At 48.6% G+C, this 26,821-nt stretch overlaps 1 protein-coding gene across 1 annotated transcript in view; it reads left to right on the top strand.

The window, feature by feature from the left end:
- LOC140393728 (parathyroid hormone 2 receptor-like) overlaps positions 1 to 26,821 on the top strand; it is a 302,658-nt gene that overhangs the window by 219,386 nt on the left and 56,451 nt on the right. Inside the window, exon 10 of the mRNA XM_072480057.1 lies at positions 9,469 to 9,563. Coding sequence (XP_072336158.1) covers positions 9,469 to 9,563 — 95 coding nt within the window. The remainder of the gene's footprint in view (positions 1 to 9,468; positions 9,564 to 26,821) is intronic.

Raw genomic sequence — 26,821 nt, 5'->3', positions numbered from 1 at the left:
CCCTGCAAATGAACCCAAAATTAAATTTGAAATTTTTCTGTTGAATCACGCCCCTTGTTGAGACACAAGTCCCGCTATCATAGAGCCCTCAAGCTTGTTACGATTTGTGGGATAAACTAGGATAATACGTGCCAAGAAGAACTCCATTGTGTTAGTCCTTGACTTGGAATCCACATACGCAGGCCAGTTTGGTACCATTGGCAGTCTTAAAGGAGGTACAGTTTTGCACCAAAAGGAGGATGCAGTTCCATCCATAAACCCTCAGAGAACATGTAGAACCAATATCCAAGACAATCCAAAATCTGAACTGGAGGAAACAGAATGGGAAGTTACTATGTGGTGATATGTGCATAGACATATCTATGTATGATTCTACATAGTTGTACCAATGTATATATTTGTATAGAATATTGCCACTGTATACAAACAATAATCAACACATGAGGGGCAGCTATAACCTCCCGCCAGCAGGTGGAACCAGACCGGACCAATGGACATATCATAGGACAGACATGAGGCAGACACTTGGTAGCAGGATGGACAAGAGGAGAGATCACAGTAACGGAGATGGAATCATTTGTACTTAGACATGCATGGTTGTCTTTAAGAATAAATACTTGTAGCAACTACATCTTTGTGTTCTATGTGTACCTTCATCATCAAGGAAGTAATCGAACACACCATGGTACCAGGCCTGCTGAAGATCTCGAGGTACCGCAGCAAGACAAGTCACACGGCATGGTGGAAGAAGCCAGACGAACGACCGCTCCCCCAACCTGGTGATCCAAGTAGTGGCAACTCCACATGATGCAAGATGGTGATGAGTGAGATGGATCAGTTTAAGGTACCACACCGACTTGAAGTCTCGGGCAATCTGGACTCAAACTGACGCGCCTTCAAGCAGCAGTTTGAGCTTTATCTTTTGGCCCGTGGCTTACAGGCGCTGCCTGATGAAAGGCGTGCTGCATTGCTGCTAATAACAGCTGGGTTCCAAGCGTTCCAACTGTACAATTTGTTCAGTTTTCAAAAAGGCGAGTAGAGCTACGAGGAAATGGTTCAACACTTTGATGGCGACTGCTCCCCTAAAAGCAATGAAACATTTGAGAAATATGTGATCAGGTCTCACGCCAAGAAAGACAAGGAATCCTTTAACAGTTTTGCGATGGATCTGCATTTAAAGGGCCAGTCGTTCAATTTTTGTTAGTTGCAACCTTCAATGACCTGAGACCAGATTGTATGTGGGATCTCGGATGGTGTGCTGCGAGAACAGCTATTAAAGGAAAACAACCTCACGCTGGAAGCCGCTATCAGGGTGTGCCAGGCAAGTGAGCTCTCTGTGCAGAGGAGCAGGCTCTTCCACACAGCCAATGCTGATGCCAATCCAAGAAAGGGTTCTGGCACCACAAATGCTGAGACGCAGTTTAAAAAAATGTGGTCTTGATGTGGGCAGCCATTTCAAGTGCTATGATGTGCAGCCAAACTCACAACGCGGTCTTGAAGTAGGTGGCCATTTTGAGAGTACTGCTCCGCACTGGCAAAAGAAACGTGTTCGCGATGGGGGTGGCCATTTTGAATAAATCGCTAAAAGGTGTCAGACGACACATGGTCTCCATGGGGGAAGCCATTTTAGGCAGCAGATCCTATCCGCCGTTTTGTGCCCGAACTGTGACAACGGACACTCGCTGAAAAGATATCCGCAATTTAACAAGAACTGTGGCAGAAAGGGTCATTTTGCTCACTGCTGCACAAGAAGTCTGGGCCAAGAAGTGACGTGCACCATCTGCAGTCACAGTGAGGCGCAGGTGGGGACCATCGAAGACAGGTGATTGATCCCGGTAATGCTCAATGGAACGGTCAACAAGTGTAAGCTTGGTACGGGAGCGAGGGCCAACCTGATTCTGTTCACGGTCGTGCGGCAGCTCAAGACAGTACCTCACATTCATCCAGTGGGCATCATTCTCAAGGACTACAAAGGGCATCAGATTGTGACTGTGGGAGGATATGAGCTGGATGTCACCATTAAGAAGATAACTCACAGGATACAATTCTCCGGGGCAGCATGCGGCACAGTGGTTAGCACTGGGACTGCAGCGCTGAGGACCCGGGTTCGAATCCCGTCCCTGGGTCACTGTCCGTGTGGAATTTGCACATTCTCCCCATGTCTGCGTGGGTTTCACCCCCACAACCCAAAAATGTGCTGGCTGGGTGGATTGGCCATGCTAAATTGCCCCTTAATTGGAAAAGAGAAATAATTGGCTACTCTAAATTGATTTTAAAAATGGATACGATTCTCCGTAATAGCGGCGGAGCATGAGTCACTCATTGGTGTGCAGGCCTGTGAACAGCTCACGCTAGTCAAAAGGGTGTACGCTGCAGGTTGCATGGAGACTCGCTGGAGGCCATTTCCAAGACACATCCGGAGGTATTTAGGAGTTTGGCACCTTACCGTTCATCTACAGTTTACAACTGAAGGAAGACTCGAGAGCAGTGGTGCATGCGCCCAGGCCGGTTCCTGCCATGCTGAGGGAGAGACTCAAGGCCGAGCTACAGGGAATGACAAACCTGGGTGTCATCAGGCACTTTGAAGAGCCCATGGACTGGGTGAACATGACGGTCTGTGTAAACAAATGGAACAGGGACCTGAGAATTTGCATGAATCCCAAGGAGCTCAGTGCGAGCATCAAAAGAGAGCACCATCCCATCCTAAAAAGGGAGGAGCTTGCATTTGAGATGGCTGGGACAACGTGCTTCAGCAAGCTGGATGTGTCACAGGGCTTCTGGCAGCTCAAGCTTGATGAGGCAAGTAAAAGACTGTGCACTTTCAATCCGCCCTTTGACCGGTATTGTTTTCAGCGGATGTCCTTCGGAATCATCTCTGCTTCAGAAATATTTAATCGGGCCCGGAGCACGTAGTGGAAGAGCTGCCGGGTGTGCATGTATATGTAGATGACATCTTTATCTGGGGACCCACACGTGAGGAACATGATGCTCGATTCTTGCAAGTGCACCAAAGGGTCAAGAAAAACGGCCTCCAACTTAATCGGGTGAAATGCCAAGTTGGTGTGGATGCCATCACGTTTCTGTGACAGAATGTCATCAAAGGGGGTGCAGCCAGACGATGAGAAAATTAAGGCCATTGTCAACATGCCGAAGCCCACAGATAAAAAAGGGTGTACTGCGAATTCTGGGCATGATCAACTTTGTTGGAAAATTCAATCCCAACCTTGCCTCAAAAATGTCCCAACTCAGGGAGTCCATTAAAAAGGATGTGATTTTCCAGTGTTTGTCGAAACATGAGTAGGAATGGAGAGCGCTCTGTGTCTCCCTAACAAAGGCGCCTGGGATGGCTTTTTTCGACCCGGCTAAGGAGACTAAAATCTTCACGGACACCTCTCAAGATTTGATTGGAGCGCTGCTGCTGCAAAGAATGCGAATGTAAACTAGCTGCCGGTAGCATATGCCTCAGAAAGAGTGCCTGCCCATCAACTCTATCCATGCCCCTCAGCCTCCGTCTTTCTAATGAAAACAGCCCGTGTCTATTCAGCCTCTCCACATAGCTAACACTCTCCAGACCAGGCAACATCCTGGTAAACCTCCTTTGCACCCTCTCCAAAGCCTCCGCTTTCTTCTGGTAGTGTGGCGACCAGAATTGTGCGCAATATTCCAAGTGCGGCCTTGCCAAGGTTCTATACAACTTTAGCATGACTTGCCAGTTTTTATACTCGATGCCCGGTCCAATGAAGGTAAGCATCCCGTATGCTTTCTTGACTACCTTGTCCACTTGTGTCGCCACCTTCAAAGATCTGTGGACCTACACGCCCAGATCTCCCTGACTTTCTATATTCCTCAGAGTTTTGCCATTTACGGTATATTTCCCCTCTATTTTAGACCTACCAAAATGCATTACCTCACATTTGTCCGGATTAAACACCATTTGCCATTTCTCTGCCCAAGTCTCCAACCTATCTATGTCCTGCTCTATCTTCTGATAACCCTCAACACTATCTGCCACTCCACCAACCTTGGTGTCATCCGCGAACTTACTAATCAAACCAGCTACATTTTCCTCCAAATTGTTTATGTACACTGCAAACAACAGAGGCCCAGCAAAGATCGCTGTGGAACACCACTAGTCACAACCTTCCATTCAGAAAAACACACTTCTGCTGCTACTCTTTGCCTTCTGTGACTGAGCCAGTTCTGTATCCATCTTACCACCTCACCTCTGATCCTGTGTGACTTCGCCTTTTGTACCAGTCTGCCATGAGGCACCTTGTCAAAAGCTTTACTGAGGTCCATGTAAACAACATCCACCGCCGCCCCCTCATCAATCATCTTTATCACTTCCTCAAAAAACTCATTCAAGTTTGTGAGACACGACCTTCCCTTCACAAAACCATTCTGTCTATCGCTAATGAATCCATTTGTTTCCAAATGGGTTTAAATCCTGTCCCTGAGAATTCTCTCCAATAATTTACCGATGTGTGGCTCAACGGCCTATAGTTTCCAGAACTATCCCTGCTATCTTTCTTAAACAGCAGTGCCACATTATCTATTCTCTAGTCCTCTGGGATCTCACCTGGAGCCTATGAGGATACAAAGATGTCAAGGACCCAGCAATTTCCTCCCTTGCTTCCCTCGGTATTCTGTGGTAAATCCCATCCGGTCCAGGAGTCTTATCTACCTTGATATTTTTTAAAAGATCCAATACCTCTTCCTCTTCGATGTTAACATGATCCAGACTGTCCACACACCCTACCCAAGAATCATCTTCCATAAAGTCCCTTTCTTTGTTGAACACTGATGCAAAGTACTCATTCAGTACTCGCACATTTCCTCTGGCTCAACACATATATTCTCCCTACTGTCCTTAAGTGGCCCAATCCTTTCCCTGGCCTACCCTCTTGCTTTTTACATATGAATAAAAAGCTTTGCGATTCACCTTAACCCTACTTGCCAAGGACTTTTCATGAAGGAAACTATGAAGACATGGGGCGAAATGAAGTTTGGCGCGGGGACGGAGAATCCAATTTCACGCTGAAATCGGGCACGGTGCTGGCCCGGCGAATCTCCGAGACCCGAGAATCACCGTGTTCGCGGAGCACTCCACGGGGCTGGGGGGCCATTGCCAGAAGCCCACCCAGCGATCCTCCGCTCTCAACCGGCCGTTCCCGACGGTGTGGTTCTAACCACCTATAGCCGCTCGGGAAGCTCGCATGGCGGCTGTGGACTCAGTCCTCGGCCGCCCTGGTGGTGGGGTGGGGAAATCGGACACTGGGGGAGCCTGAAAGGCGGCTGGGGATAGATCGGGGTGGTCGAATCTTTGTGTGCGCGGCCGATTGGGGGGGGGGGGGGGGGGCGGTGGGGGGGCTACATTCTTCATCTGCCTCCGCGGTGCAAGTCCGCCATGGCACTCAACGCGGCCGCTGTAGGCCGCCGCTATGCGCATGCGTGGACTCAAAACTGGAAGTGCGGGGGCCAGTATCCACAGCTAAAGCTGCATGAATCACTCTGGGTCACTGCTAGCCCCCTGCAGGTCAGTGAATCGGCTCATCCTTTTTCCAAGGAATCTTGAGAGTGAAATGCCAGCGTTTTTACGCCGGCGTGAGGACATAGTCCTATTTTTGGAGAATCCAGCCCATGAGGCATGAGTTGGCCTTGATAGATTGGGGAGAATTACTTAAAGGGATGACAGTGGATAGGCAATGGCAAACATTCAAGGAATGCATGGGGGAACTGCAGCAATTGTTCATTCCTGTCTGGCACAAAAGCAAAATTGGTAAGAGGGCCAGTCCATGGCTTACAAAGGAAATTCGAAATAGTATCCGATCCAAGGAAGAAGCACACAGATTGGCCAAGATTGGCGCCGGGTGGGAGAATCGCCGGGGGGTGCGAGAATCCCGCCACGCTGCTCTGGCGCCGGCCCAATATCTCCCGCGCGGTCGCCGCGGCACCGGTCGGGGGTCGTTGAATGCAGCCCCAGCGGCGATTCTCCGCGCTCGAAGGGCCGAGTGCCCGCTGAGTTCCGCCGAGTCCCGCCAGCGTAGTTCGCATGTGGTCCCACCCGGCCGGACCTCGGCGTTCTGGCTGCGGGGGCCGCCTTGGTGGGGGGGGGGGGGCAGGGGGATCCGACTCCGGGGGGGCCTCCATGGTGGCCAGGCCCGCGATCGGCGGCTACCGATCGGCGGCCGTGCTCATTCCCGGGCGGGGGCCTATGTTCCTCCATGCCAGGCCCCTGCAGGGCTCCGCTGTGTTGCGCGGGGGCCGGCATGGAGACGGCAACCGCGTGCATGCGCCAACGCGGAGATGTCTATCGCGCGCATGTGGGACCGCACCGTCCGTCGCGCATATGCCCGGACCCACGCCAGCCGTGCAGGGCCGGCTTTCGGTGCCGGAGCAGCGCACAGCCCTCCGGCGCCATTCTAGCCCCCTGAAATCCGGATAATAACTGGGCCAGGATGCCCGTTGACGCCGGCGTACACCACTCCAGTGTTTCGCCGGCCTCAACACTTGGCCGGGGTTTCGGACAATCCCGGCCAATAGTTGTAAGGATCGGGAGCAGTATAGAATTCAGCAAAGAAGGACCAAGGGATTGATTAAGAAGGCAAAAGTATATGTAGTATATACAGTATGAAAGTAAGCTTGCAGGGTACATAAAGACTGACACTAAGAGTTTCTGTTGATATGTGAAGAGAAAGGGATTGGTAAAGAGAAATGTAGGCACCTATAGACAGAAACAGGGAAATGTATAATAAGGGACAAAGAAATGGCTGAGCAATTGAAAACATACTTTGGTTCTGCCTTCACAGACGAGGACACAAATCAGATACCAGAAATGTTGGAGAATGAAAGGTTCAGTGAAAGGGAAGGACTGAAGGAGATCAATGTTGAGAAATGGTGCTGGGAAACTTGATGGGATTGAAGGCGGATAAATCCTCAGGGCCTGATAATCTGAATCCCAGAGTACTTAAGGAGGTGGCGCTGGAAATAGTGGATGCATTAGTGGTCATCTTCCGGGATTCTATAGACTCTGGAACAGTCCCTGCAGATTGGAGGGTAGCTTATGTCACTTCAATATTCAAAAAGGGAGGTAGCGAGAAAGCAGGGAATTATAGACCAGTAAGCCTAACATCGGTAGTAGGGAAAATTCTTGAATCCATTATCAAGGACTTTATAGCGGAACATTCAGAAAGCAGTGGCAGGATCAGTCAGTCAGTATGGATTTATGAAGGGGAAATCATGCTTGACAAATCTGTTGGAATTCTTTGAAGATGTAACTAGTACAGTTGACAAGGGGCAGCCAGTTGATGTGATATATTTGGACTTTCCGAAGGCATTTGACAAAGTCCCGCATAAGAGATTATTGTGCAAGATTAAAGCACATGGGATTGGGGAAGTGTTTTGAGGTGGATAGAAAACTGGTTGGCAGAGAGGAAATAAAGAGTAGGAATTAATTGGTCCTTTTCAAATTGGCAGGCAGTAACTAGTGGGGTGCCACAGGGATCGGTGCTGGGACCCCAGCTATTCACAATATCGATTAACGATTTGGATCAGAGAATAAAATGTAACATCTCAAAGTTTGCAGATGATACCAAGTTGGGTGGGAGGGTGAACTGTGACGAGGGTGCAGAGATCCTACTGCAGGATCTGGACAGGTTGGGCGAGTAGGCAAATCGATGGCAGATGCAATATAATTTGGATAAGTGTGAGGTTATTCACTTTGGACGCAAAAACAGGAAGGCAGATTACTACCTGAATGGTTGTAAATTGGGAGAGGGGGTAAGCATGTAGGTGCAGCAGGCGGTAAAGAAAGCTAATGGTATGTTGGCCTTCATTGCGAGAGGTTTCGATTACAGGAGCAGGGATGTGTTGTTTAAATTATATAGGGCATTGGTGAGGCCACACCTGAATATTGTTTGCAATTTTGGTCTCCATATCTGAGGAAGGATGTTCTTGCTCTCAAGGGATTGCAGTGAAGGTTTACCAGGCTGATTCATGAACGTACATTCTGTGGAACTGTCAAGACAGTTAAATCTCCAACCCCTTTAAAGACAGCTTCCACAGCCTATCATTATCATCGGGTGTAGTGGGAGTTGGGGGGGGTGCAGTTGCTGGGGCTGTAAATTCATGACTTGATTGACAGATCCACGCGGTTATATAGAGATTAGCTGTCTTTGAATACAAATGTTTGTTCTTCGGGATAAAGTATTTGAAGGAAATATTTGTTTTTATAGGGGGATTAAGTTCTTGAACAGAGTTAAACGTTATGAGTGAGCGTTTATTCATATGATGAAGTCTGCAATAGACATTTGGAACATTATTTTCTTTCATCTCCGCTTTGGTCCTGTGGTCTGCCAATGGTGGATACTGGGTTGGCATGGAGCATGTAAGGACAAAGGGTAGTTAGGTGTTCATGGGTTGACATCAGTTTGCACTAACCTGACTTAGGGACTATCAAGGTCCATGGGAGTGGTTTGAAGGGCATAGGTTGGCATAGAGGGTATGAGGGGCCATGGAGGGGCCATGGAGATTTGGTGTGGGGCATGAGTGCCATAAGTTGGCAAGGATAGGGCATGGGGCATGTTTGGGGGCTGAGGGAGTGTGAGGGCCAGAGGGCTGTTTTTTATTTTATTGTGACTGAGAGTAAGTCCCAGAGCACGAAAACAGGTTCTTTAATCAGATGTCTTAGCACCTAACAATCCCTGTTGCCACCTCTGCACTGTTTCCAGGGGTGATGGGCATGAATCCAAGTTAACAACTGCTTCCGCGGAATGAAAGCCCAAAGATTCAGGGAAATTTCTCATGAGTTGGTTGGCGGACATGGGAATTTTCCGGACTCTGTGCTCCCCATCTGGGAGCAATAATGCAGTGTGCCAAGTCTTCGTGCTGGGAATGAAACACTCAACACCATGTACTGGTAGCAAACACTCTCAAGTTAATTATAGTTCTGGCCAAGTGGACAGTAAAAGTCTGTCTCTTGTGCCTCGACCCTAAAATCGGATCTCAGGTCAACTCATTTATACTGTTCTTTATTCTCCATTCTGTATTCTGTAGCTGTCTGAAAGAATGTGGCTAATACAGTGCAACTTGTATTAATATTATCCAACTTAGGTTCTACAGCATACTTATTAGTTTTATAACTGGTAGAAAGGGCCCTATGTTCCCATCAGTGGTGACTGAATGTGTATCCATTCTGCTAATCCATTGCACCATTCAATCCCTTGCTTAAGATATTTTGAAGGAACTTACTTCCAGTGTGCTCATAGCTGCTCTAAATAGTCCTGTGAATGGCTCCAAAACAAGATAATGCCATCAGTAACAATGTGTACTAATTTTGCTGTAATTAGATTGCAAAAGATAATTAGCATGAATCAGTGTACAAAGATAAAGGCTTCCTAACTACATAAGAAGGATGGATGGTGACAGTGTCAGTAAAATAATGACTTATTTCTGTCTCATATTTTTCAGGTAAATTTTATTTTGTTCATCAATATTGTTCGGGTTCTGGCTACCAAGCTTCGTGAGACAAATGCTGGACGATATGATGCAAGAAAGCAGTACAGGTAACCTGATGCAGTACCAACCTATTGTTAAAATTACAAGAATGTTGATTGCTTTATGTATATCATAGAATGTTACAGTTGCAGAACGAGGTATTTTGGTCCATCTAATCTGTGCCACTTTTTCTAAAGCGAATCCTGACAAGCCTCATACCTGCACACTATTCCTAGATCCTTGGATTTTGTTCACCTTCAAGTGTTTATCTAACACCATTTTGAAAGCTATTACTGAATTTGTGCCCATCAGTCTGTTATGCAGTGCATTTCAAATCCAACCAGTTCTTTAAAGTTTTTCCACACGTTGCCCCTGGCCCTTTGCATGTCACCTTAAATCTCTTGTTATCAGGCCTTCTTTAACTCTTATCAGTTTTTACAGATGTACCTTAGAAAGCATCCTATCTGACTGCATCACAGCCTGGTGTGGCAACTGCTCGGCCCAAGACCATAAGAAACTACCGAGAGTCATGAACACTGCGCAGTCCATCACGTGAACCCGCCATTGACTCTATCGACACCTCCCGATGCCTTGGGAAAGCGGGCAGCATAATCAAAGACCCCTCCCACTTGGGTTATTCACTCTTCCAACTTCTTCCATCGGACAGGATATACAAAAATCTGAGAACACGCACTAACAGATTTAAAAACAGCTTCTTCCCCGCAGTGACCAGACTCCTGAATGACTCTCTTATGGACTGAACTGATCTCTCCGCGCATCTTTCCTCCTGAGTAGCACTACACTCTGTATGCTCCACCCAATGTCTGTGTCTATGTATTTACATTGTGTATTTATTGTGTGTCCTATGTTTTTTCATGTATGGATCGATCTGTCTAGACCGTACACAGATCAATACTTTTCACTGTACCTCGGTCCACATGACAATAAATCCAAATCCAAATCCATCAGCTATTGGAAACAATTCCTCTTTCCTCTATCTCAACCCTTCATGATATTAAACATCTCCATTAAATATCCTCTTTATCTTCCCTGCTCTAAGGAGAAAAAAAACAGTTTTCCTATTCAATCCAGAACACATACCAAGAGCAAAGTGATCCCATAACCAACAATTCAGATCAAAGCTTTGCAGTCAAATTCATAGAATTCCCATCTGGTTGTGAATGGTGGGCAATTGAACAATCCATGAACATCCAAATCCTCAAATGAAGATGAAGCTCACAGTGGTTAGCACGGGTACCTCACAGCGCCTGAGACCCGGGTTCTATTCCGACCTCAGGTGACTGTCTGTTGGAGTTTGCACTTTCTTCCCATGTTTTTGTGGGTTTCCTCCGGGTGACCTGGCTTTGCCCCGCAGTCTAATCCACAGGTTAGGTGAATTGGCCATGCTAAATTGTCGCTAAGTGGGGTGAGGGGGATAGGGTGGCGGATTGGGCCTAGGTAGGGTGCTCTTTCAGAGGGTTAGTGCAGACTCAATGGGCCAAATGGCCTCCTACTGCACTGTAGGGATTCTATGTGGATGAAAAATGCTGGATGAAACATTTGCAACAATCTTCAGCCAAAGGTGCCAAGTGGATGATTTCTAATTCTCTAACAACTCCTTCATTCAGTAATCTCTGGCTTTGGTTGCCTTTTTCCCTTTGTGGGAATGTATCTCAACTGTACCTTGTTAAGTTACTGTTGTAAACCCCTGTTTGTCTGTCCTGTGTTTTCCTTTTTATCTCTTCCCTGTGGCCTGGCTTCTGGTTAAGCTGCTACAACATTGCTACACCATCTGGGATTTCTATTTAAACTGCAGATTTTGGGCAGAGTTGGAACCCTGATCATGCTGGATTAAGTTGAGACATCCCCTTTAGGTTCCGTGGTAGAACCAATGATGATGAGTTCCAGGCACGAGGCAGCTTTGAATATCTCTCTCTCTCTCTCTGCCTGCTGATTTAGAGAGCTTTCTACAACCTGCAGTTTCAGATTCGATACATGATTAGGAGATCGCTGGCTACAATGAGCTACGCCGGCAGCAAAGCACAATCTCATAACTATTAATCACCTTTTCAGTTCAACCCTTTTCCCTCCATTCCCATCATCATGTGTGTCTAGAAAGGGTGAGTTTGGGGATTAGGTAGATTGTCAGGTCATTGTTCTGTTATTACTTCATATTTTAATCTTTTCCTCTTGTTATTAATCAATAGATAGTTCACGTTTTTACCTATTAATCTGGTGTCTGCATCTCATTGCAGCAGTCTAGGGCCAAAATCTCTTAAATTATTAATAATAATTGCTTATTGTCACAAGTAGGCTTCAATGAAGTTAGTGTGAAAAGCCCCTAGTCGCCACATTCCAGCGCCTGTACCAGTAGGCTGGTACAGGAATTGAACCCGCACTGCTGGCCTTGTTCTGCATTAAAAGCCAGCTGTTTAGCCCACTGTGCTAAACCAGCCCCTTACGAATTAAGAATTACTTGTTAATTAACTTATGTTGCGGATCGAGAGGGGCTGGAATTGACAGTGCGCTTGCCCAGGGTGTCATGACAACCTGAACCATCTCCTTTTTAAAGGCTACACAATACTCCATTACATTTCTGCTTTCCAATCTTTGACTCTTTCCTCAAGGAGAAAAAACAGTAAAAATAACACATGGTGTTGCGAACTAAATTTGTTGAACTCAGTGTTGAGTCTGGAAATTGTAGAGTTTTCAGTCGAAAGTTGAGGTGCTGTTCCTCAAACTTGTGTTGAGTTTCGTTGGAACATTGTAGCGGGCCAAGGACAGAAAGATCAGAGTGGGAGCAAGGTAGAGAAGAAAATTTAAATGATAGGGAACTCAGGGTCATGCTTGCACACTGAATGGAGGTGTTCCACAAAGCAGTCACCCAGTCTGTTTGGCCTCGCCACTCGAGAGGGGATCACATTACAAGCACTGAATACAGTACACCAAATGGAAAAAAGTATTTACTGTTGTGCAGTAGGAAAATCCCCGGGAGGGGGAGGCGCAAATCCCACCCTGCCGCCGGCTTCCCTATTCTCCGGCACCATTTTTCGGCCGCCGGCGGGATTCCCGCCACACCGGTCGGGGGCCGTTGACAGCGGCCCACCCGGCGATTCTCCGGGCCCCGATGAACCGAGTGGCCGACAAGTTTTGCCCTGTCCCGCCGGCGTGAATTACTCACCTCACACATGGCGTGACCTGGCAGGCAAGTGTGCGGGGCCGTCCTTGGGGGGAGGGGGGGGGGGGCGTCCGACCCCGTGGGGGGCCCCCGCGGTTGGGGCCTACCGATCTGCGGACGTGCTGGTTCCGTGGGGACCTTCTTTCCTCCGCGCCGAGCCCCTGTAGGGCTCCACCATATTGCCCGGGGGCCGACACTGAGAAGCACATGCACGGAAATATGCTGGCCGTTCCGTGCATGCGCGAACTTGCGTCGGCCCTTTGGCGCCGGCTGGAGATGCGGGAACCATTCCGTCATCAACTTAGGCCCCTAGAAAGAGGAGAATTCCTCATTTTCGAAGGGCGTTGACGACGGAGTGGTTGGCGCCGGTTTTCACGGCGGTGTGGGGTCATAGCCCCATTGTTGGAGAATCCCACCCCTGCTCTTTTACCGCCTCCCTTTTCACCATCCAAGGCTCCATATTTTTCCAAGTAGACAGCAAATTTACTTATACTTCTTCCAAACTAGTATACAGTATCCGCTGTTCTCGTCTGTACTGGGGTGACCAAGCCTAGGGAGACCAGCAGGTCTGGCGTGATTGCTTTGCAAAATGTTTCATTTAATCCATAAGTATGACCCTGAACTTCCAGTCATCTGTCATTTTAATTCCTCTGTGAACTGCAAAGTAAACACAAAGAACAGCACTTCATCTCTTGACTGGGCATTTTACAACCCTCGAGACTCAACATTTAGTTCAACTATTTTAGATCATAACCTGCAGAATTCAAGAAGACATTCTGTCATGATAGGGTCATATCATAATAATCTTTATTAGTGTCACAAGCAGATTTACATTAACACTGCAATGAAGTTACTGAGAAAATTCCCCAGTTGCCACACTCTGGCGTCTGTTCGGGTACACTGAGGGAAAAGCACGTCTTTCGGGAATTGTAGGAGAAAACCGGAGCAGTGGAGGAAACCCACGGGATACCCCAGACGGAATACCTTGTTCCCTCGAGGGGGTCAGAGGGTCAGCCAGTGCTGCCTGGGATGCAGTGGCTATGGCCGTCAGCATGGGGAGTGTGACCAGGAGGATCACCACCCAGTGCCATAAGAAGCACAAAGACCTCACTGGGCCGCACAGATGAATTGGCCCCCTGGGAAAGGGTCCAGACCAACGGCCAAACATCAGAGCCCTCACCCCCTACGAGGAACGGACTATGGAGGTCGCGGGGGTCGCTAAGGACAGAGCGGTCACAGAGGTTGAGCTTGGCCTATGCCGCAGAGTTGAGAATCCACCGACCTCCACACAGATGACCTGTCACACATGTGTTGTTCATGCCAGACATAATAATCCTTCCCTCTCACTGACCACATGTCCATTCTCCCGCAGGATTTCCATCTGATGGTGCTGGCCGATCCGGGGTACAACCTCTCCCCACCGCCTCCCAAGAGAGCTCAGAGGATGCCACCATTCAGGCATCACAGCTGTCATGTCCACCCTCCATCAGCACAGAGAGACACACCTGGGTGGCAAATGTAGTGGACAGGGTTTTGGTGCACAATCTGGTGAGCACCACACAGCTGCTTATGCACATCAGATGGAGGCAGGAACATCCAGGAGAGACAGCAATCAGAGGTCTGCAGCATGCCTGGTCCCAGCTGGGTCCCAGTCCAATACCAAGCCTCTGGACCAGGTTATCCCAGAGTTGATGCGGACACTAGGATGCGACCGTGAGATTCAGAGGGGGATGTCAGTGACACTCTAGCGGATACATAGCCAATTGGAGGAGTCCCAAAGGCTACGGGTGCAGGAGATGGTACCGGCAACGCATGGCACTGAGGCCAACACTGCTAGGGTGGTGACTGCAGTGGAAAACCTGGAGATGACGGCAGCAACATGAGTGATGGTATCCAAGGCGTTGTTCAGTCAGTGATGGCCATGGCTAAGGGCCTCAACTGCATGTCCCAGTCGCTGGGGGACGTGCCCCTGACACAGGCGGGCATTGCCGGGGCGCTGCAGAGACATTCCAATCCCAGGTGGGCATTGCCGAGGTGCTCCGGTGCATATCCCAGTCACTGAGGGCCGTGTCCCAGTCTCAGTGGACCTTGCTGAGGCGCTGCGGAGCATGTTCCAGTCCTGAGGAACGTGTCCCAGACAGTAGCGAGGCACTGCAGAGCGTGGGCAGTCACACATGGGCATCGCTGAGGTGGTGATTGCACACAAATTTAACGTTCAGGGAGTGGAACCCATTCCTGTTGAAGAAGGGCACTCCTGAGTTGCCCATTGCACGTAAGGTGACAAGTGTGCAATCTATTACCCCCTGGACCTGGGGTATCCCGGCTGTGGCAGAGAATCCTGCTGACCGGGCATCTTGACGGGCCTGGTCCAGATGGGTCTCATGCAGCAGTGGGAATTTCTGCTCCGCAATCTCACAATTTGGAAACAATGAGACCAAACAGCTGTTGTTGAGCTTGAACTCTGAGCTTACTGCATCAATGTGAAACTGATGCTATAGTTAGAGGTGACGTTGCTGAAGGTCAGCTTCCTGATGAGAAAATGGAAGGCCAAGGGACGGGTCGGAGAATTGCCGGGGCGGGGGGTGCGGGGGGGGCGCGATTCACGCGACGCCCTCTGACGCCGGCCCACCGATTCTCCGGTGACCGGCCCTTAGTCTCCAGAAGGGAGAATCCTGCCCCACGTGTATTATCTGAACTCGGGAGTATGAGAGCTGCGTATTCTTTGAACTCGGGACTGAGCCCTGCCTATTCTCTGAACTCGGGCATGAGAGCTGAATTAAGTAGCCTGCCTGTGATAATGATTAGATAAAATTATACATTATAGAGATCTTTAATTACCCTAAAGCAGGAAAGATCAAATTAGACATTCCAAACAAACTGTCTTCATGGCCATGATTACAAATCTGCTATTTAGCCCAATACTTTTTTGTGCACTTAAACACAACCAAAATTACCCATCCAATTCACTGTGGAAGGCAAGTCTAGTAATTGAAAACCTTTTAAAAATGTATTTCAAGAGGATGTGAGCTTCTCTGACCAGGCCAGAATTTATTGAGCATCCCTAATTGTCTTTGCAAAGGTGTTAATGAGTTGCCTTCATGGAATGTAGCAGTCCATGAGGTGCAGGTACACCCACAGTGCTGTTAGGGAGGGAGTTCCACCATTTTGACCCAGTGACTGAAGGAACAGCGATATATTTGCAGGTCAGGATGGTGAGTGGTTGGAGTGGAACTTCCAGGTGGTGGTGTTCTCATGTTTCTGCTGCCCTTCTGAATGGTAGCGGTTTTGTTGTTGAATGTGCTGTCTAAGGAGGTGCAGTGAGTTCCTGCAATGTATTTTGTATATGGTACACATGTGCCACTGTGCGTCAATGGTGGAAAGAGTGAATGTTTGTGGACGAGGTGCCAATAAAGTGGGCTGCTTCATCCTGGATAGTGTTGAGCTTCTTGAGTGCTCACAGCTCGAGTCCACTTTTAATACAAACATACAAATTAGCAGCAGGAGAAGGCCATTCAGCCCCTTAACCTGTTCCGCCATTTAACTGCCAATTAACCTCTTTACCATTGAAAATTAACTATTGCACGAGCCTCTGGAGGTTGATTTTTTGGAAGAGTGTTGGAAGAGGAGGGTAGAAATGAAAAGCTCTGCTGACCGAGATGAGGCCTCAGAGAAAACAGGACAGTGAATTGCGCTCTTTCTCCACTTCTGTATTCCAATTTTGCTATTGCGACAGGGACTGCCATGTCAGAGTGGGAATACTGAGCCACACCAGCCAATACTTAACACAGAGCTGGCCACCAGATGGAAGACTGCCTGAGCTAACTAACAATAGTGGAGTTTCATACCTTCAGCTTTTAATTGTTGAAGACTAATACTTCTTTTTAATTATATTTTTAACTCTTGTTTGTCTCTTCCTTTCTCTCTCAGGAGGGACTGATGTTGCTGAATGGCTTGTTTCTGTTTTGTGTGTTGTATATCCTATGTTAAAAAAAATTACAGCACAGCAACAGGCCATTTCGCCCCGAAATCAATGTTTGTTTTTGTGCTTCAAATGACCGCCTTAATGTAAGACCATCAAAATATCCTAATGTTCTTTACCTCTCGTGATTCCTTCCCCTTAAATGCACCAATCTTTCTTCCCTCTCTTTAGTTCTGTTTCTACACTTGATTTGATATTGAAATCAATCCCATCACAGTCCTTCTTCTTGTTATGGCCCAGGGTGTAGAGAACCCCAAAGTGTATCATGGAGTTCATCTGACCCACAACTTTTACTAGATTGTGGTATGGGGAGCACACTCTACAGGTGTGGTACAGCAGAAATGGAAACGTATTTTTTAAAGTGAAACAATGTTTATTCTATGAACTCAAGTTAACCTTTTATAAAAAATACAGTGAACATCTTAGCAACCATTAATTCAAATACAACCCCCAAAGACTACAACACTAAGTAATCCTTAATAACTTCCCAAACAACACCCAGAAGACAAAAAAAAAACCTTTAACAGAAGCACATCAGGTTAAAGTCACTACTCAGAACATTTATAATTCTGAATTCACCAAATGATCAAGAGACAGTCTTTTTATGGCCAAGAGAACAGCAGTACAGCTGCTTTGTCTGGCTTCAGCTCCAACACTGAAAGCAAAACCAAAAAGACACAGACACACCCAAGCTTTTCTCAGAGTGAAACTAAAAAGCAGAGCCAGAGCTCAGCTCCACCCACGCAGTAACGTGAGCAGCCAAACATTTATTAAAGTGACATTCTCATGACACCTCCCCCCAAGAAAAAAAAATAAACCATCAACTTCAAGATTGTTTCATTTTTCACCTTCTCACTACCCTTTAAGAAATGCACACAGTAAATATACATTTTCGTTTCAAAAAACACCACACGCAAACAGGTATAATAATATAGTTCATTTTGTTCTCATTCTTCTTCCTCCAACTGAAATCCTTCTCAATTGACAGTTTCTTCGAACAAAAAGGTCTCTGCACGATCTGTCCATTTCACTATGCCTCAGCATATGTCTTTAAAGTCAAATACTTTAGTTCAATCTGATCACAGAGTCCCTTGTAATTTTCCAACACAGGAGCATTGGTTATCATCACTTTCAGGCCGTTAAATGACTGTTGAAACTCCGCTTCCACTGGAATTTCCGACGTTTCTTCAGCAAGTCCATCAGTGGAGCAATCACACTACAAACCTTTTGCACAAATGTTCGATCAAATCCACTCATGCCAAGAAATCGCATTATTTCCCTTCATCTTGACGGTATTGAAAACTCCTCAATAACTGTTGGTTTTACATCCCGTGTGACCATTCGACCCTGTCCAATTGTATGGCCAAGGAAAGTGACTTGGGCTTTTCCAAATTCACTTTTGGCGAGGTTTATCAGCAATCCCACCTCCTGAAGTCGATCGAATAACTCCATCAGATGTTTTAAATGTTCTTTCCATGTCTGGCTGAAAATTACCAGATCATCGATGTATACCGCACAATTGGATAATCCTGAAACGATTCTGTTAGTTAACCGTTGAAATGTGGCTGGGGCGTTTTTCATGCAAAATGGCATAACTTTGAATTGGTATGTACCATCTGGAGTCACAAAAGCTGAAATCTCCTTCGCTCTTTCGGATAAAGGTACCTGCCAGTAACCTTTAAGTAAATCCAGTTTGGAAATAATAGCTGATTGCCCCACTTTCTCAATGCATTCCTCCAAACGTGGGATAGGATAAGAGTCCGTTCTTGCAACTCATTAACCTTTCTATAGTCCACACACAACCGTTGTGTACCGTCTGGTTTAGCTACCATCACTATGGGTGAGCTCCATTGGCTGCAACCCACTTCAATTTTGCCATTTTTAAGCATACTCTCGATCTCTTTGTTAACCTTTGCCAATTTTAAAGGGTTAAGTCTGTATGGATGTTGTTTGATTGGAACAGCATTTCCTACATCTACATCATGTATCGCCATTTTAGTACTTCCCAATTTATCTCTACAAATTTGCCCATGTGATATCAATAACTCTTTCAGGTCAGTTCGTTTTTCCTCTGGAGGTAACTCAACAATTTATCCCAATTTTTAAGAACATCCTCATTTTCCAATTTAATTTGGGGTATGTCAAATTCACAGTCATCTGGATTTGGTTCATCACTTTGAGTTAGAATCATTAAAACCGCCTCCTTTTTTTCTCAAACAAAGAACAAAGAACAAAGAAATGTACAGCACAGGAACAGGCCCTTCGGCCCTCCAAGCCCGTGCCGACCATACTGCCCGACTAAACTACAATCTTCTACACTTCCTGGGTCCGTATCCTTCTATTCCCATCCTATTCATATATTTGTCAAGATGCCCCTTAAATGTCCCTATCGTCCCTGCCTCCACTACCTCCTCCGGTAGTGAGTTCCAGGCACCCACTACCCTCTGCGTAAAAAACTTGCCTCGTACATCTACTCTAAACTTTGCCCCTCTCACCTTAAACCTATGCCCCCTAGTAATTGACCCCTCTACCCTGGGGAAAAGCCTCTGACTATCCACTCTGTCTATGCCCCTCATAATTTTGTATACCTCTATCAGGTCGCCCCTCAACCTCCTTCGTTCCAGTGAGAACAAACCGAGTTTATTCAATCGCTCCTCATAGCTTATGCCCTCCATACCAGGCAACATTCTGGTAAATCTCTTCTGCACCCTCTCTAAAGCCTCCACATCCTTCTGGTAGTGTGGCGACCAGAATTGAACACTATACTCCAAGTGTGGCCTAACTAAGGTTCTATACAGCTGCAACATGACTTGCCAATTCTTATACTCAATGCCCCGGCCAATGAAGGCAAGCATGCCGTATGCCTTCTTGACTACCTTCTCCACCTGTGTAGCCCCTTTCAGTGATCTGTGGACCTGTACTCCTAGATCTCTTTGACTTTCAATACTCTTGAGGGTTCTACCATTCACTGTATATTCCCTACCTGCATTAGCCCTTCCAAAATGCATTACCTCACATTTGTCCAGGTTAAACTCCATCTGCCATCTCTCCGCCCAAGTCTCCAGACAATCTAAATCCTGCTGTATCCTCAGACAGTCCTCATCGCTATCCGCAATTCCACCAACCTTTGTGTCGTCTGCAAACTTACTAATCAGACCAGTTACATTTTCCTCCAAATCATTTATATATACTACAAAGAGCAAAGGTCCCAGCACTGATCCCTGTGGAACACCACTGGTCACAGCCCTCCAATTAGAAAAGCATCCCTCCATTGCTACCCTCTGCCTTCTATGGCCTAGCCAGTTCTGTATCCACCTTGCCAGTTCACCCCTGATCCCGTGTGACTTCACCTTTTGTACTAGTCTACCATGAGGGACCTTGTCAAAGGCCTTACTGAAGTCCATATAGACAACATCTACTGCCCTACCTGCATCAATCATCTTAGTGACCTCCTCGAAAAACTCTATCAAGTTAGTGAGACACGACCTCCCCTTCACAAAACCGTGCTGCCTCTCACTAATACGTCCATTTGCTTCCAAATGGGAGTAGATCCTGTCTCGAAGAATTCTCTCCAGTAATTTCCCTACCACTGAAGTAAGGCTCACCGGCCTGTAGTTCCCGGGATTATCCCTGCCACCCTTCTTAAACAGAGGAACAACATTGGCTATTCTCCAGTCCTCCGGGACATCCCCTGAAGACAGCGAGGATCCAAAGATTTCTGTCAAGGCCTCAGCAATTTCCTCTCCAGCCTCCTTCAGTATTCTGGGGTAGATCCCATCCGGCCCTGGGGACTTATCTACCTTAATATTTTTTAAGACACCCAACACCTCGTCTTTTTGGATCACAATGTGACCCAGGCTATCTACACCCCCTTCTCCAGACTCAACATCTACCAATTCCTTCTCTTTGGTGAATACTGATGCAAAGTATTCATTTAGTACCTCGCCCATTTCCTCTGGCTCCACACATAGATTCCCTTGCCTATCCTTCAGTGGGCCAACCCTTTCCCTGGCTACCCTCTTGCTTTTTATGTAAGTGTAAAAAGCCTTGGGATTTTCCTTAACCCTATTTGCCAATGACTTTTCATGACCCCTTCTAGCCCTCCTGACTCCCTGCTTAAGTTCCTTCCTACTTTCCTTATATGCCACACAGGCTTCGTCTGTTCCCAGCCTTTTAGCCCTGACAAATGCCTCCTTTTTCTTTTTGACGAGGCCTACAATATCATTCGTCATCCAAGGTTCCCGAAAATTGCCGTATTTGTCTTTCTTCCTCACAGGAACATGCCTGTCCTGTATTCCTATCAACTGACACTTGAAAGCCTCCCACATGTCAGATGTTGATTTGCCCTCAAACATCCGCCCCCAATCTATGCTCTTCAGTTCCCGCCTAATATTGTTATAATTAGCCTTCCCCCAATTTAGCACATTCATCCTCGGACCACTCTTATCCTTGTCCACCAGTACTTTAAAACTTACTGAATTGTGGTCACTGTTACCGAAATGCTCCCCTACTGAAACATCTACCACCTGGCCGGGCTCATTCCCCAATACCAGGTCCAGTACCGCCTCTTCCCTAGTTGGACTGTTTACATATTGTTTTAAGAAGCCCTCCTGGATGCTCCTTACAAACTCTGCCCCGTCTAAGCCCCTGGCACTAAGTGAGTCCCAGTCAATATTGGGGAAGTTGAAGTCTCCCATCACCACAACCCTGTTGTTTTTACTCTTTTCCAAAATCTGTCTACCTATCTGCTCCTCTATCTCCCGCTGGCTGTTGGGAGGCCTGTAGTATACCCCCAACATTGTGACTGCTCCCTTCTTATTCCTGATCTCTACCCATATAGCCTCACTGCCCTCTGAGGTGTCCTCTCGCTGTATAGCTGTGATACTCTCCTGAACAAGTAGCGCAACTCCGCCTCCCCTTTTACATCCCCCTCTATCCCGCCTGAAACATCTAAATCCTGGAACGTTTAGCTGCCAATCCTGCCCTTCCCTCAACCAGGTCTCTGTAATGGCAACAACATCATAGTTCCAAGTAGTAATCCAAGCTCTAAGTTCATCTGCCTTACCCGTAATGCTCCTTGCATTAAAACATATGCACTTCAGGCCACCAGACCCGCTGTTTTCAGCAACTTCTCCCCGTCTGCTCTGCCTCAGAGCCACACTGTCCATATTCCCTAGTTCTCCCTCAACGCTCTCACCTTCTGACCTATTGCTCCCGTGCCCACCCCCCTGCCATACTAGTTTAAACCCTCCTTCCCTTTCAAAGAACCTTTTAAGCATATTCACATGACACACTCAGTGAGTTTTCCTTCTATCTGGCGTTTGTACCACATAATTCACCTCACTTAATTTCCTTTCAATCTGATAAGGTCCACAAAACCTTGCTTTTAAAGGTTCACCTACCACTGGTAACAACACAAAAACTTTGGCCGGGATTCTCCCCTACCCGGCAGCAAGACTGCCTTGCTAGAGTGGCAAAGTTTCCATGAAGCAGGACCCTTTCTTCTCTTTCAGAGCGTCAGTATTTGTGCTCCCACCGCTGCCACTCTGCCAGTGCCGTTACTGTTGCTTGTCAGTTAACCAGCCAAACCTGGCCTGGCCCAGGCCTAGATGGCATCGCTGGCTGGGCCAGCATTTGTTCCCCATCCCCAATTGCCCTTGAACTGACTGGCTGCTTGGCCATTTCAGAGGGCGTTTAGGAGTTGCTGTGTGGACCAGACCAGGTAAAGATGGCAGATTTCCTTCCCTAAAGGACATTACTGAACCAGATGGGTTTTTACAACAATCGGCAATGGTTTCATGGTCATCATGAGACTTTCAATTAGAGATTTTTATTGAATTAAAATTTTACCATCTGCCATGATAGGATTCGAGCCCGGGACCGGCATTATCCTGGGTCTCTGGATTACTAGTCCAATGACAATACCACTTTGCCCCGCGTCTCCCCAATGATGTTGCCTGTGGTCACATACCAGCTACTCAATGAGGGAGTGGAATCCTTTTTGGGTCATGAAAATGGCTGAGTTCTAGTGAGGAACACACAAGGCAATTTGTGCAACCACGCCTGGGTGAAGGCTGCAATTCATGCAAATTTATCTGCTCACTCTTTCTGCCCATGCCTGGCAAGAGAATAAAATTAATGTGTTATCATTACAGGGATAGTGCTGTGTGACTGATTTGGCAACCTTTCATTGTCAGAGTGTGGTGCTTGTCAGTTCATAGTTTGACGAGCAGATCCAAGTGGTTATAGACTCTTAAGTGATACTATGAATAGAAACGCTTGTTCCCACAAGGGATTAAAGGAATTCAAATGCATTGATTGGGATTTTTTGAATCAATGTGCAGTGTTTGCTTTTAAATACCAAATTCATGAATAGACAAAGAAATGTAATTAATCTGCCAACTCGGTAGGGAAAATTGAGGCCTCTATTGAAAGAAATAATTAAACACAAGCCACATCACCCCCTGTAGAATATTCAAACTTTAACTAAATTTAGGAAAGCTCCAAAGTCACACACACACACACACTTCCACCAACAGCCAGAACATACAATGCAACAGCTAGTCTCCAGGTAGTTTATGATCCCTTTAAAGCTGAATTGCCTACTTCTGCTCCTAATTCCTATGTTCCTATTCAGGAATACAGGTACCAGACCATGGGCTGGATGCTCCCAAAATGAGGCTAAGTGGTGACGCCGTCGTGAAAATGCGGGAGTATCACAACGGCGTCAATGGCTCAACATGTGGAGTGATTCAACTGCTCCCAAGGGGCCAGCACAGGTGCATCGAGAAACGCCCGCCGGACCAGCCGCCGATTCGCTGGTTCCGTCATTGACGCGACGCCACGGCTGCACTGAATAATTCTCGCCCCCACACACACAGCGCCGCAGGCAAGATGACCGCCAGGATAGCAGTGCCGCGATTCCAGTACTGTGAACTGGTGACCCTCCTGGACGCCATGGAGGAGAGGAGGCAGGTGTTGTACCCTGGGCTGGGACGGAGGTCAGTAGGCGCCATTGTTTGCCGTGCCTGGGCAGAGGTGGCAGCTGCCGTCAGCGCCGTCGGGGTGGTGGCCTGGACTGCAGACCAGTGCAGGAAAAAACTGCACAACCTCCTCAGGGCAGCCAGGGTGAGTACCCAGCACTGTTCCCCTGGCAGCAACCCCCCTATCCCGCCCAGGGGGACGGTCCCACCCCCACCCTGACCCACATGGCTGCACCCACCCAATGCCGGCCGCAATGGCCGGGTGCCCTGTGCACCAATGCCATCAGACTTCCATCCCCTGGGCTGCATGCATCGGATCATCTAACACTGCTGCTGTTTGTGTTTGCACCCCCCCCCCCCCCCCCCCCAGGACAAGTCCGCGCATAACCACCGGGAGCAGGAGAAGACCGGAGAGAGACCGGAAGACCTGCGTCCCCTCACGGGCAGCATGGTAGCACAAGTGATTAGCACTGTGGCTTCAAAGCGCCAGAGTCCCAGGTTCGATTCCCTGCTGGGTCACTGTCTGTGCGGAGTCTGCATGCTCTCCCCGTGTCTGTGTGGGTTTCCTCCGGGTGCTCCGGTTTCCTCCCACAGTCTAAAGATGTGCAGGTTAGGTGGATTGGCCATGATAAAAGTGCTCTTAGTGACCAAAAAAGGTTAGGAGGGGTTATTGGGTTACGGGGATAGGGTGGAAGTGAGGATTTAAGTGGGTCGGTGCAGACGCGATGGGCCGAATGGCCTCCTTCTGCACTGTATGTTCCATGTACTATGTACTGTGCCCGAGCAGAGGGCATTAGATATTGTCAGCGGGCCGGAGGAGCGGGACGTCACCGATCCGGAGGTCGGACACGCGCCACCAATTGAGACCCCTTGCCTGATTGTGAGTCCTCATGAGACATGTGTGCCCAGCCCAAACCCCACACCCCAACTCCCCTCACCCCACACTCGAACCCCCCCTCACCCCACACCCCAACACCCCCTCACCCCACACCCCAACCCCCCTCACCCCAAACCCCAGCCCCCCTCACCCTACATCCCAACACCCCCCTCACCCTACACCCCAGCCCCCCCTCACCCTACACCCCAACACCCCCTCACCCCACCCCCCTCACCCCACACCCCTCACCCCACACCCCAACCCCCCTCACCCCACACACCAACCCCCTCACCCCACACCCCAACTCCCTTTACCCCATACTCCAACCACCTCTCACCCCACACCGCAACCCCCCCACCCCACACCCCAACTCCCCCTCAACCCAGACCCAAACACCCCTCACCCCACACCCCAAAACCCACCAGCCCACACCCAAACACTCCTCACCCCACACCCCAACACCGCCTTGTGGTAAACCACTGTGTTCTTATATTAAGGGTTGTGCGGTAGAACCTGCACTACAGGTTCACCTGGGCCCCTGCATGCTAGCTCCGCCCAGGACGCGGGTTATAAATATGCGTGGCCTCCAGCTCGCAGCCATTTCGCCAGCTGCTGTAGGAGGCCACACATCTGATACTAATAAAGCCTCAGTTTGATTTCAACTTCGTCTCCAGCCAAATTGATCGTGCCTCAATTTATTAGTATCAGGTTCAGAAGATGGACCTCCGGATTAAACCAGATCGCCTGCAGCTGGATCCACACGCAAGCGATGCCAGAAAGGACTTCCAGCACTGGCTAGCTTGTTTTGAAGCGTATATCAAAACGGCGCCGACCCCTGTTCCCGAGGCTCAGAAGATTCAAATCTTGTACTCCAGGCTCAACTCTAAAGTCTTCCCGCTGATCCAGGATGTGCTCAATTACGCTGATGCCATGACTCGACACAAAGCAAATTCTGAGCAGAAGCCGAACACGCTCTTCGCCACACACGCACTCGCAACGCGTACTCAACTACCTGGTCAGTCAATCGAGGACTTCTAGAGGGCCCTGATCCCACTAGTGCGGGACTGTGGCTCCCAGGACGTTACAGCTAAGGAGCACTCAGATCTCCTTATGCGGGACGCTTTTGTAACTGGGATTGGGTCCGATGCTATCAGGCAGCGGCTCCTAGAAGGGGCCACGCGTGACCTCGCAGAGACTAAAACACTAGCGCTTTCTATGACGGTCGCCCTGCGCAATGTCCAGTCCTACGCCCCCCACTCCTCCTATGCTTCATGGGCCCCACAGGCAGCCGCCCCAGCGGAGGCGCTACCCACCCAATACGCCTGCGCTACGCACCAGCCAGTGATCTCCGTGGGGCCCCAATGCTATTTTTGTGGCCAGCAAAGACACCCCTGACAACGCTGCCCGGCCCGCGCTGCCCTTTGTAAGGCAAGTGGGAAGAAGGTCCACTACGCAGTGGTGTGCCAGGCCTGCTCAGTGGCAGCGGTCGCCCCCACCCCCCCCCGGTCACGGACAATGGGCGCCGCTATCCTCCCCAGGCCATGTGCGAGCAATGGATGCCGCCATCTTCTCCCCCACACAACACGTGCATTTCATGGGCGCCACCATATTGCTCCACCCCCGCAACGTGCGTTCCATGGGTGCCGCCATTTTGTGATCCCCAGGACCTCCGGGCACCGCCATCTTGTCCACACCGCAGCACACGGAGACCAACGGCATTTCAGGACCCCAACTCAACGGCCGCCTCACTACCCGACGATCAACCACGACTTGCATCCATGGCAATCGACCAGTCCCGACCACATACTCTGACCAACGCATCCATCAGCGTGAAAGTCAACGGCCATGTGACCTCCTGCCTACTGGACTCTGGGAGCACCAAGAGCTTTGTACAACCAAATACGGTAAGGCGTTGCTCCCTTAAGGTACACCCTACCAATCAAAGTATTTCCCTGGCCTCCGGATCCCATCGCGTAGCGATCCGGGGGTAATGCACAGTCACGCTCACAGTGCAAGGCGTAGAGTTCCATGGTTTTCACCTCTGCGTCCTCCCTAACCTCTGCGCTGCACTTATCCTCGGCCTGGATTTTCAGTGCAACCTTCAGAGCCTGACTCTTAAATTTGGCGGACCCTTACCACCCCTCACTGTGTGCGGCCTCGCGACCTTAAAGGTCGATATTCCTTCCCTCTTTGCCAATCTAACTCCAGATTGCAAACCCGTCGCCACCAGGAGCAGACGGTTCAGCACCCAGGATAAGGCCTTCATCAGGTCCGAGGTCCAGCGGTTGCTTCGGGAGGGAGTCATCGAG

This window comes from Scyliorhinus torazame, chromosome 2 (genome assembly GCF_047496885.1).
Source record: "Scyliorhinus torazame isolate Kashiwa2021f chromosome 2, sScyTor2.1, whole genome shotgun sequence".
NCBI classification, from domain to species: domain Eukaryota; kingdom Metazoa; phylum Chordata; class Chondrichthyes; order Carcharhiniformes; family Scyliorhinidae; genus Scyliorhinus; species Scyliorhinus torazame.
Note: the sequence above shows the minus strand (reverse complement) of the source record. Positions and strands in the feature narration are given on the sequence as shown.